The following is a 13,430-nucleotide window of genomic DNA, read 5'->3' as shown; positions in this document are numbered from 1 at the left end:
GCGCAACAAGCCCTTGAGCAGGCTCATAAACCCAAGGTCCCACAGCTCTACGTTCTCAAGTTGCATTTTCATCTTGTTCATGCCCTTTCTTCACTAAGCCATCTCTAAAGATTGGCTGCACCTTTTAAATCAGAGCACAAGTATTCTTGCCTCAATTACATTTCAAGTTCAATTCTACCGCAAAGAATTGTACTGGATAATAACACATTTGGTTTCCATCTTCTACCCATTGTTCCTTTAGATACTTAAGCTTACGTCATCATAGGAACTATATCCCAGAACAGATGCTAGCAACATGGCACCCATGAACTCCACTATGCCTCCATGTACCATTCTTGGCACCTGACAAGGTGTCCTATACCACAAAAGAAAGACACCACCTTATTTTCTTGCCAGTAAACTGGATTCTTGTGAAATTGGTTTCTATTGGCACAAAAAGGAGCTGTTTGGGCTTAGATGCAATTGCCTTGCACTTAAATTTATTGGGCCTTTGCTATGCCTCCCACATCAGCCATTTTGCAGTGCTTCCCATTTGCCTACCCCATCTTAGAAGATCAGCCCGATATTCTTGAGTAGTACCACACTGGGCACACAAAAGCTTCTGAACACATTAGGTCAACAGTGTTACTATAAACAACAGTGGCTTTTCTTGTATTTATTCTCCAGTTAATACAGATGACCCCTTAAACCAAAACTTTATTCCATACAAGTAATCTGAGGCACACACAAAATAACAATTTTTAAACAGGAAAGAAAACTAATTTTTGTTGTGTAGAAAGGCTGAGCTGATACCACTTAGAAATTAAGAGAGAATACAGTGCCAGTATCTACATTTTTACATATTTCAAATTCAGAAATTATAGGAACAATTTCCACCAGAGGCATTATGTATAATCATGGCAGTTATAATACATGCATCCTGCACATGTTATTTTAGAGGGGCTTTTGAATACAAAAGTTTACAAGGGGTGGAATACAAGCTGCAAGCAGCAGGGCAATCAGCCACCTTTCGTGCAAAAACCGTCACCAAGTCTTAGCTTCCTTTCCCTATTAAAACTTCCAAGATGCACAACATTGTTCGGAAACAGATTTGTTAGCTTGTACATTATAGGAGCTTCCCTAGGAGTGTTGTTGAAGAGGTGTTTTATTTAGATGGTTGAAACAGACATTCAGAAGCGATGCACAACAGAAAAAAAAGAAAAAACTAATTGGTTGTTTCATCACATAACCCCATCTTTTGCCAACTTTTTCAGAGAATACACTCTACTAGAAGCCATTACCTTTCTCAGTAATAAACACTACAATTAGTTAACTGGAGTTGGAGAAACGGTCTCAGCTGCCATGTTACAGTCAGACATACAACAGGCAGTGGTGCTAGGAGACCGCAAAAAACCATTACTGCTTGCCCCATTCAATACTCTCAAATCTCTTGACAAACAGTTCCAACACATTCTTATCCATGACTGCTCATCTTTGCCTTGGGCACAGTGTGCAACCCAGGAGGCTGCTGCATACCGCTGCTTTCTTTAGTCTCAAAAAGTCCATGCGTTGTCATTAACAGCTGCGAAACTCAAGCCTTAACTTCAGGAGTTGTGCTGTAGATGGAATCCGAGTTCTCAGAGCCAAGGTCTTCTGCCAAGTTGAAAAGAAGGGGGGGATGCCCAAATAATAATTTTTAGCAGAAGAATAATATTTAGCAAAGATATATTTGTCAACATTATTCTAGTATTCAACCACAATGCTGTTTCAAACACTTTGTTTTCCTGTACTTATACAAGTTCTGTACTCATTTTAAGCACAGCCTGATCCTGAATGTGCTCTTTTGGCTGTTAGTGTAAGCCTGTTTTAGCCATAACAGCTGTGAATGCCCACCCCCACCCCCTGCTGGAGAGATACTTCCTTGCCCTGACTTGGCTAGCCACTGGAAGGCTCTGTTGGCCCTTACTACAAAAGCCACTAACTAGTTGTATGTGTCCCACCCGCTCCCCCTGAAGGTCTTTCCTGCACTTCTTGACTTCAACAAATTTTTGCAATTGGTTAAAAAGCAACAACATGATTATTACTACTTCCATGCAAGCAACAACTCTTGCAGTAGCATTATGTGGAGATTCATACTGGACCCTATGCCTTTCCCCATTCTGAATTACTGCCCTCTATAAATATGCAACTAAATGTTGTATCTAATTTACTCTGACCAGACCCAATGAGATCAGCTCATTACCTAGTTCTTCCTCTGCAGTCCCTGGCAAGTTGACCTTTGGTTTCGTCAGTTCACCTTCTTCTTCTGTAGGAAAAAAGAAAGGGAGATCTCTTTTCATCTCCAGCATAGCAAATTTTGTCTACTACAGATCTTGAGAACAGGTTTGCCATTTGCTGTGTGCTTTCTATTGCTTTTTGTGACTTTCACCAATTGATTAAAATCCATCTTCAGTTACGCTGGTTATGTTTTACTATGAGGCAACGTCAAGCAAACTCACTGATGGCAGTATACCACCCTTTCGTTGTGTAAGGCCAACAAGGGGGGGTATTCAATGTCCAAACTAAATTAGGCATATACCTGACACAATAAACCAGATACTGGGCTGTTTCTTCCTTTACTTACACAGTTATGCTTATTTACAATATTAGTACACTCCTCTAAATCCAGTAAGCTATACAAACAATGAGCGATAAAAGAAACATGATGTTATTAATAATCAGAATTAAACCCTTTAAAATCTGATTGTGTCAATAAAGTCATGACTGGTTCATCAGGGGAGGCTTCAGCGGAAGTTCAAAACAGAACATATACTAGAGCTTGCCCCCTCTCTACGGAATTGCCCTGCCTGTAGGTGTAAGTCAATGCCCCAAAGGCTCTCCTCCGAGCAGACTCCAAACCACAAGGAAAGCTTTATCGGATGACCTCAGGCAGCCAGGTAAGGGCCTCGTCAATACTTGGTTGTTTAGGGCTTCATAAACTAATCTGCAAGGCAGCTGGGCGGGCTGACATCACAATATTGCTCCATTCCATCTACACAGAAAAGTAGGGAAAGGTACTACCCAGCTTTTCCCCAACAAGGCTGTTTTCTGTGGAAAGAAGATATCTATATAAATAAAAGTAGGGAGGGGCGTTGATCCATGCGAGTGCCCACCTGCTGTCTGAAGAGGTACAGATCAGACAGAGATCTTACCCCTCAGTGACAATTATGCCTTTGTCAATACAGTTCAGCAAAGTTCTATTGGTATGCAACCCACTCGGCTGCCACTAAGTTAGCAAGAGATAATGTTTAATGCCATGCTGTAATAATTAACTTATCTTAAAATAAGCTACGATGCACTTCAGCTCTACCAGGAAAAAAAAACAACACTCGTTTCTTACCAGGAATCACACATTTCCAGAGACCATATGTTTTCCCTACTGTCGTCTGCCACAGTCTTAGCGTTCCATCCTCAGAGCCACTAGCATACAACTCTCCATCTGGGCTAAATCTGACACAGTGAATGGGTCCAAAGTGCCCCTTGTAAGATTCTGCAGGAAATTATAATATGTATCAATCAAAATTTCAGGCAAGGAATGGATGCACATACATTAACATCTAGACTTGGGAATTTAGAAGGAAAACAACTGTTTGCTTGCCTGTACCGGGGAGACCTGGAGATGAAGGTTACTAGCCTAAGTCACATAACCCAAGCAGTGAGGTCCTATCCATTAATGAACAGGTAGTACTAGCCTAATTCTCTACTCCTTGGGCTATGGTTTGCCACCAGAAAGTACATGCAGTTTTGAGATACTGAAGCAGCCGGATAGTCTCCACACTTTATTCTTTGTGTGAAACTCCTCTACATGCACCTAACCATCACTCACACCTGTGCTGCTAAGTCAGAGAACCTCTTGGAAAGAGACAAAAGCAACCACTGGAGGACACTGGAACCAGGAACTCAAGATTTGATCCAAGCACTCATTTATCTTACTACATTCCTTATTCAGCAGACATATACAGGAGGGCTTGAAGAGTCTCAAGACTTAACATTAAAAATTCAAGAGTTCCCTGACTATTACACATCCTCAGCCATAAAACTGGTATTTCTAAACACTTTTGTAACTATGCTATAATGACAAGTTGTAATTTTATGTGTTTTAAAATGTGATGTTATTTTATGTAAAACTGTTGTAATCTGCTTACAAAGTCTTCAGATTACTTATAGCAGAATATAGTTGAATAAATAAAGATATAAATACATAATTTGCCTCTCATTTTCCAAACCTAGTGAATGGTCTTATAGCCAACACTAGTTTGTTTGTTCTGAATGGCTACCAGCAAACCTACTAGTTAAACTCAGTTGAATTAAGTTGTTGTTCAACTTTTTCCAGACCTGAGGATCACCTTTACTTGCAACCTTCAAACACTGTTTCCCCCCGCTAAGCTCTCATCTTCCTTTCCCTTGCTGTCAACTATATCCCTCCTACAGTCTTGGCCAGAACTCTTCTACCATCTGTTGATGCATAAATATTCCACACAGGCCATTTTCAATTCCCTTCCTTCCCCATTTAAACAGGTTTTTCATCTTCCTTTTGAATCCCTTTTCTTCCAACAACCAGACTGAAGAAAAAATGTGGATTACAGGTTGGCTGTGAAGAAGAAAGAGATCCTTCCAAGTGAATTATCCAAGAGTTCTTTGCCCATCGGATTGTGCCTTCTGGGATTTCAGTCATAGGAAGACTGTGACAGATGGAACTTTGGCTATCTAGATAGCAAGTGCAATTGGGTATAAAGTTAATCAGCCACATAAATGCCTGTTGTTCCAGCAAGGTACAATGGTTATATGAATAGAATCTAACCATGTGAATGTCGGGGGTGGGCCCATTTGTGCCCTGCCCCCAAAATTAATTTGGATACATAATTAAGGTTAGGAAATTACTTCCTCTTCATTATACCATACCAAAGGAAACGTTAAAGGCTTAAAGCCTCTGACATTAGCAGTTAAACTGGCTGTATATTTTAACAGACATGAAAGTGATCTGCATATGATTTCCGATGCACTGAAAGTTAACTTACCTAGTTCTTCGCCAGTATTATAATCGTACTTATATAGTTTAAAATCTTCACCACCTGCAACTAGACACTCTTTCTCTGGGTGAAGGGATGCAGAATTGATTGTTGCAGGAGCCTCAAATGCCTTAATCTGTTCCAGCCTAAAGAAAAGAAGAAAATTGCATTTAGCAAAAACTGAACTGTAGACACAGCCTTCAACACACTAATACAGAGAAAGAAACCTGACAAGGGTGGAATTACTATTCACCTCCCACACTAGTCAAATCTCTGGTTTCTACTAACAAAAAAACATGATTTTAAATGTTTGTCAAGTGAACATGCGTGCAATGTCATATCAAATGTGAAATACATAAGAAACATGAGCTTAAGTTTGTATCTTGTACTTTAGGCTATCAAATAGCTTTCTTTCAGTTGCCCAAACCACCAGAGTTAGGCAGGTGGCAACCAGTAAGCGAAGTATTTGAGTGCTGGCATTCTAGTTATGGCATGACACCTAGTTCGGCTCACTTCTGGTGTCAGGCTAAGGCTGTAACCCTATCCCCACACCACTGGGAGTAAGCCCCATTTAAACTAATGGGACTTGCTTCTGAACAGATATGTACAGGGATGCATTATAAAGCGGTTATTCACTGTGGCCTTCACTTTATTGAACTTAGTGCCAATGTCTCACGTCTGCTGTCTGCTTACTTTGAAATATATTTGTGATATTTTGTTTAAGCAGCTTTGCAAGTTCTGACTGAGTATTGTAAGCCATTCAGATGCTGCTGCTTCATTGAGAAAAATAAAATGTTCATACAAGTTACATAAATTACAAAATCAAGTGCACAGACCTACAGGACTTTTCAGGTTCCAGAGAATCAGGTCTACAAATCTTATCTAGCAGCAGAGTATGTCAGTAAAAAAGCCAGATGGTGGGCAAATAGTTCACTTTACACGGTAAACTGGGTAACAGAAGGTAGTAGAAGTAATGCCCAGGGCACATTACTGCCATTATAGTTTCAACTGTATTTTAAATCATCGTGATCTTCACTTTTTTTCTTTATTTACCAAAGCAGAGTCTGGATGGACTGCCGATTTTGACATGAAAAGCACACCTTAAAAATACATACGTTTCTGCTCTATGAAAAGCAATGGTCCTCCCGTAGGTGATCACTATTATCTCGCCTTCTGGAACATACTCCATGCTGCTTACAGACATGGCAACGTTTATCGCAGTGACTTCTGTCATTGTAGTTCTGTCCCAGAGTCTGCGACAAGAGAGGCATGAACAAGTATGTTTAGCTCATCCCAAAAGCAATGCAGGTCAACCCCACAAGCTCCACTGGGACAAATGCTCCTCCACACCATCACCTCCCAAAATAGCTATACCACTGCTCAAGAACATGGCTGCACATAAGAAGCTCTGAAAATCGAGGCACATAAGCGCCACTTTTTATGTATGCTTATGCTGTATTTTCTGAGTGTTAGGCACCTTTCACCAGTGGCTGAACACTAAGCCCTTTCCAAGATGAAAACTCTCCTCACCCACCTTCCCCATGGATATTTGGAGAGAAGCATAGGGATGGAATTAAGTTTTAAGCCTAAGGAAGAACTGCAATAATATACCACTTTAGCTAGGAGCTACTCTTTCCCTTCCATTATTTACCAAACTTACTAATGGAAGAGAAAGAGTAGCTCCTAGCTAAATCAGGACCAAGGCTGTGAATTCCACTATGATCACGAGGGTCATACATAACTATTTGACCATCTCAACACAAGAAAAGTTCCTCAAGCTATCAGCCAATCCCTCATGTGTTTAAAACCTGTGATGAACATGGCTGTCCTTGAAGTCTCGTCTATCTGTGCAGGACCCAAGTGTCCCTCAGGTCAAGTCACACAATACACCAGTATGTATTTTGCTTTTAATTTATAGTGAACCTCTTGTTTTTCTTAGGCAAATGACAACAACAACAAGAGGAAATGGTTGCTTTTTTTAAAAAGTATTTTTTCATAAAGAAAATTTCAATACCAACCACTTAGTAGGCAAAGTAACTGAATTGATGACCTTGCAGGATTACAGCAAAAGTATATTTGCTAACTTTATTGACCGTTCTGATCTAACAGTCAGCTGGAATTGATCAACTGCAAGAAACAGTATGCCACTCTAAGGATGTGAGGCTACTGAGACAATCTTGAAATAAGCCCCTCTGTACACAGTGGGACCAATTTTGGAATATGTAAGTAAAACAAAAGGGATGGAAAGTAGTTTGGAATCTACAAGTATTTCATAGTAGATCAACAAAGTTTGACTCCTGATTTTTAAGCAGCTGAAGCAAATGGGCATGTTTCCTAAATGGGGTTGATATAATGAAATGTGATGGAAAAACAGGAAATGATATTGAGAAACAGAGCTGAATCCCAGTACAGAAAGTAAATTCCTAGGCTCAGCATGTGCCTAGAAACCTTTTCCTTAATTTGAAGTAATGAACTTCCTGCCACCTTCTCTAAGCCACTGTTTAGCTCTCAGATCCAGCTGATACCTGATGCACAAGATTTTGCTGAAAAATTCACATGATAAAATAGAAAAATTAACTTTGAAGTAATAGAAGTTTAATTTGAAAGACAGATCCCATAGTCAAGAACTAGATACAGCAATATACGAGCTTAATACATCAGTGGTGAAAACAAAATATTTGTTACTTCTCACCTGACAGTTTTATCATCTGCTGAAAGTATCTGTGTATCATCACTGCTCCACAGAGCTTTTTTAATACCAGATGTGTGGCCACTAACAATCTGAGGCTCTAAAAAGCAAAGGAAATATTATTGATATTTAAAAATTAATTTCTAGCCTTATACTTCATCATAGCCACTCTTAACATACCTTACGATGAGTTAAGTAGAATTATTCAGAATATCACATAAAGGCAATACAAACCATATATATGAGAGTGGCTTACGGCATCCCTGAGCATTTAATATGGTATGATTCCAACAGGGCTTTCACAATTTTATTTCCCTGCTGTGTAACTGTGAAGTATAATCACAAAAGGCTGCAAGAAGAGTTGTACAGCCTTTTGTACATATTCTTAGTTTTTAAAAATCAGATTATTTCTAATCACCATTTCCCAAGTCTCCCCATAAGCGATATTATTAACAATTTATTAATAACAGAGTTCACTGGTTCCAATGTAATTCTAAACTCTTCTTCATGGGAATAATCCATAGCAAGCCTTCTGCTTACATGCTCCCTTTTCACATGGCAGAGAACAGAAGCCGTTGTTCATTTGAAACAAGCTAACTTTATAAACCAGGGGTCCTCAAACTTTTTGAACAGGAGGCCAGTTGACAGGTGCCAATGGTGGCTGTGGGCCGCCAAGACAGTGTTGGCAGGAGGGTGCGGGCCAGTGTGGGGGCGGGGGGCACGCACATGCAGGGTGGGGTGCCAGCTTGCTTGCGAGATCGTTTTCTCCTCGTGAGTCCAAAACGACCTCCTCGCGAGCAAGCCACACGTGCGCCCAGCAAGTGCAAAACCTGCGGGCCAGATCCATGCTATAAACTATTATTTAAAAATGTACTTCAAGAATAATATAGTTAAGACTAACCATCATTTAAAGGTTTGGATATAACTAACACTATGGTCAGCAAAAGCAGAAGTGAAAGCTTCTGATCATAGTGTGGCCTCAAAGGTAAGCCTACTGTCACACCTGTTCACTCCTATTTTGACAAACCATGGTTTATCATGGCATTAGCATCCACTGAGCCTGGTCCTAACATTAAAATTGTGTGATACTGCTCTCCTCCTCTGGCACAGCCACAAGAAGACTGGAAACTTTAGCTTTCACTTTCTAGTAAGTGTGGTTTCTTCTCAATTTTAACTATGGCTTATTGTTAGGATCAGAAACCTTGGTTTGAAATTGGTTTGTTTCCTGGAGCCTTAGGTAAGACTAACCACAATTTGATGGATACAACAAGGATCAGTTAGTTGAAAACAAAAACAGATGTTTGCAGTCCCCCACTTCTGGCCACAGTGGAGGAAAGGACAGAAGCTCCTGTATCTAAGACTCCTTCTTGTAACGTAAAACCATATTTTATTATTATGCCCAGCATAACCACGATAGGCACCAGTGATTTTATCACTGCCAACATTTAGGATTCCATTATTCTTATATTATATAGCACCAACATACACGATGATTAGCAGAATATATTCAAAAGAACAGACAATCTAAAGTTCAATAAATGAGACACAAAAAGGATAAGAAAATGAAAGCACATGTGAGGAGGGAATAAGTTTAGTTACAAAAAGGCATGGGATCTGGGGTGTAAAGCTAAGATTAGTGTAGATTATATGTAGAAGACTTCATAACTCTTAATAATAAACGTTAGGAGCAGTAAAACCCACCTGCTTCAGGCTTGCTTAAGTCATAGATACGCAACAGTTTATCTTGTCCACCTGTCAACAGGTAATTGCTGTCCTAGAAGAGAAAAATGAATAGTACCATTTTTATCCATATGACCTCAGTAAGACTATAATAGTCAACCGAAACTTAACCATATCACATTTTGAAATGATACTTTTCAAAACATAAGTTATTGACCATGAATATGAAATTACTGGTATTGTACACTGACAAACTCTCAACACTGAAAACAAAAGGTGTTTCCCCTTACCTGAGTAAAATCCACAGATTTGACAATATGCTTGTGTGCCAAGGTGATTAGTTCATCCCCTGAAACACCATCCCATACTTTGCTGAAACAGAGAACATAACTGTGATTGGCATACTAACTTAATAAAGTTCCAGGCTAGAAAACATTTTTTTCAATAGTCATTGAACACTTAATGATTTAAGACCCCAGAAAAAACTATATGAACATGTATTAAAGCAGCTCCAAAAAGAAGCAGAAGCATGTGAAAGTGTTAGTGTTAGAAAGAAAACTTGCACTTACGCAGTGAAATCTGCAGCTGCTGTAGCTGCTTTAGTGGCGTCTCTATTCAAAGTGGCACCCCACACAGCTCCCTTGTGACCAAGAAACGTTCCAATCCAATCTCCTGTGTCACCCTGGCGAAGCATAGGTTTGCCATCTAGCAAGAAAGACACGCAGACATGGGTGTATTTTATTAAATAACCTCAATCAGATGTCCATGCTAAGTGTCCACAAACAAATTCATGTACTTTATTTAGTCAGATAGATACCCTCAGTTGAGATGGAAATTCCTAGTGTTCCAAAGAATGCCAAGATATTTCAGCAAAGTCTATTGCAAGTCTCCTTGAGTCATTTTCATTAGTCCTCTGTAACAATCTATAAATTCCACTCTGGTTATTTTATAAACAGTTATTTTTTGGATGCATGCCGATCAGAGGCCGAACTAAATTCAGAGTATTTATCCCAGGATGATGCATTGGGCTAACAGTCCCTCAGGCAGAATATCACTTGCCTTCTTTACTATAGGCTTAAGTTCTTCTAAAACTCTATAAACAAATTTACTGCAAAAGTCTGAGAATTTTTAGTTCTGCTTACTAAATATTACTGCCCAATACAAATACTACTGTCTTGGGCTTCTTGTGGCCTTTTTCCTCTTTAACTCCTTCTTTCCCGTAGAAATCACAAAATCCAGTATCAGACAGGCTTGCACAATCTCTCTTTTGGATAGCAAGGAAAAACAAGTCAGTCCTCTGGGATACCCATGGGAGGGACAAGGAAGGGGGCAGGTTCACATGAGCCTCACAAGCTGTTACGCAACAACCAACCCACTAGCATTGCCAGGGAAGGTGAGCAAAATATCCATTTTGGGCAAGTTGACAGAAACATCTTCATAATTTGACACAGTATGTTTGTTCCAAGTTTAGTCATACCTTATTACATTTATACCCTACCCCTTTTTCTTTGCCAGAAACCCAAGGTAGTTTACATAATTCTACTCTTCTCCATTTTAAGCCATGACTAATTTACATCGCACTGATTCAATGGGTGTATCCTTAAAACCATGTCAAGACCTAACATCTTTTACTATAGTTGTAATTTAAGACATTTATATCCAGTTCAATATAAAAAATCTCTAGATCTAATTCTAGATCTCAGAAAGGTAACAAATTACCAGTAAGTAAAATATATAAAATAATGGTGTAAGCCTTCAATTTGTACTACATTTAGATTGAATTTAAAGCTTGGTTATTATTTTAAGGTATCTTGACATCTGAATTCCATTAAAAGGCATTATTTCAGAAAATGGCAAATGTACTTAATTTGTTCTTTTATTATTTGATTTCTATCTTCCCTTTTCATTTTTTAAAAGAACTCATAGCCACTTGCATCATTCTCCTCCTGCTGTTCTCAATCTTATCCCCACCACAACAACCCTGTGAGGTAGGTTCAGACATTTGATTATCTTGGTGACTTATATCTTAAGTCAGTTTCATCATAACAGCAACCTCCAAAAGTTTTCAAAATCAGTGAATGGTGATGTTCTTCTTCCAAAATGGAAGTTCAGCTGTTAACAGATCCATAATGATCTCTAAATTGAAAATTTCTCAAAATGGACCCTTACCAAGTCTGTGATAGGCTCAATAAAACTAAAGATCAAAATCAGGTTTTAAAATTCTTCCAAAATATAGACATATAACAGAACCTTGATTTCTACACCTCTATCAAAAGTCAATTTATGTATCTTTTTTAGCCTATACAGTACGTTGGTACAATTTTTTGAAGAATGTTTGCATTAAATCCATCACAGCTTAATAAAAACTATTTTAATTCAACTGCACATATAAATTAAAACAGAAACACCTCTGCACATAACCAAATTTAAGCATAATACCTTTCCAATAAATACTGTTTGAAATTACAGATCATGAGTTCAATACTACTCTCTATTTACCTGGTAGTTAACAAAAACAAAAGCAAACCTACAGGTTCAACAGTTCCTTACTTTAGAGAACTGGAAATAGTTACAGGAAAACAAAGGTGGAGACAATAAACTGTTATTTCAACTACACATATTTTGGGTTTATTACAGAAACAGTATTGGGATCAAAAGGCTGTTCTAAATGCTTCAAGTGAAAAACATGAGCTGAAGGATTTGAAAGAAACAAGAAGGATGCTCAGGACAAACACAGTTATTCTAGAGGCAACTGCGGGTATACAAGGCAACAGGGGAAAATGCCTGACTGGCTAGGGATACTCAGCCGAAGAGTACCCAGAAAATGGCATGCCATTTAAGCAGCAGGGAGACACAAATCCAAAAGCATTTATATTTATGTACTTATTTGCAAACATTCCTACAGCTCTCCTTTGCTTCCTCGCATAGGACGCAAACCACTCCGACCGGAAGGAACGATCCCCCCTCGCACACCCAGCCTCGCCGCGGCGCCCCCAGTCTCACCCTTGCAGGCGCTGATGAGAAAGTAGCCGTAGGGAGTGATGCCGCTGAAGGCCAAATCCACCACGGGCCGCGTGTGGCCGGAGCACGTCAGCGGCGTCTGTCTCATCGCCATGGCGGAGGGCGACGGGCGGCAGGCAGAAGCCCGTTGGATCTGCGGGGCGCGTGGGTGACACGGAGGACGCGAGGCGGGCCGGGAGAGGACGAAGAGGCGGGCGAGCTGCCTACGAGGGCCACCGCTCAAGCAGAGCCACGCGAACGGCCTGGCCACCGACGGGGGAAGAACTGCGCCGGCCACGGAAGTGACGCAGCCGGAAATGGGCCCTGCCGCAAAGCCTTCCTGTTAGACGGAGGTGCCGCTCCACGCAGGCGCCTAGACACCGTAACGACGTTTCCGGTTCCGGTGATAAGCGGGCGGGGTGCAGCTCCGACGCTGGGGGACCACAGAGTTCTAGAGTGGCACAGAACTGAGGGAGGATTTAACAGCTCATGGCCTCTCCCGGAGGGAGCCGCTGGTGTTAGATTTGCTTGAAATATCTCTAATTGCCTTTGAAGCTAAATTGATCCGCGCGAAGAAATGTAAAATGGAGGCAGGGTGCTGCCCCCACTCTTCGTGGGCCAAGCTGCTGCTGTGTCTTTAAGAGGCGGGACACTTCTGAGGCCACGCCCCCAAAGCGGCTGCTCTTATTTCTGATTGCATTGTCATATTCTGGGTGTGGTTTTGAACTTAAATAACTATGTGTTTAATGTTATTGTATTTTATACTTTTTAAGTTTGTATGTTACTTTGGGTGGGTTTTGCTCTTAGAGGAGCTTTAAAAGTTTTAAATTGAGCCTTTGGCCAAGTTTCTTGCTTAAGACTGTAGACGGTTGCCGTGTATTAACAGTAAAACAATAAAATATTTCATATATGCGGGCGCACATAATTGTACCATGCATTACAGGATAGAATATAAAATTTCTTTGTCGATATCTTCTGATTCTTGGGGTATATCAAGGCAAGTTTTGCTAATTGGTTGGTGGTGTGTGCATATA

General features: G+C 40.2%; 1 protein-coding gene across 1 annotated transcript; it reads right to left on the bottom strand.

Moving 5' to 3' along the window:
- Positions 1–640: 640 nt before the first annotated feature.
- On the bottom strand, positions 641–12,685 carry LOC123036393 (serine/threonine kinase receptor associated protein). Its single transcript, XM_044455605.1, has 10 exons — positions 12,400–12,685; positions 9,966–10,101; positions 9,687–9,768; positions 9,418–9,490; positions 7,720–7,816; positions 6,143–6,280; positions 5,037–5,173; positions 3,359–3,508; positions 2,222–2,284; positions 641–1,632 (listed from the first exon to the last, which is right to left on the bottom strand). The coding sequence occupies exons 1-10, from the start codon at positions 12,509–12,511 to the stop codon at positions 1,571–1,573; spliced, it is 1,050 nt and encodes a 349-aa protein (XP_044311540.1). The 5' UTR covers positions 12,512–12,685; the 3' UTR covers positions 641–1,570.
- Between the last annotated feature and the right edge of the window lie 745 nt (positions 12,686–13,430).

The sequence above is a fragment of the Varanus komodoensis genome, unplaced genomic scaffold (assembly GCF_004798865.1).
Source record: "Varanus komodoensis strain SLA01 unplaced genomic scaffold, ASM479886v1 scaffold8, whole genome shotgun sequence".
In the NCBI taxonomy this organism is placed as follows: domain Eukaryota; kingdom Metazoa; phylum Chordata; class Lepidosauria; order Squamata; family Varanidae; genus Varanus; species Varanus komodoensis.
This window is presented reverse-complemented; position numbering and strand designations above follow the sequence as displayed.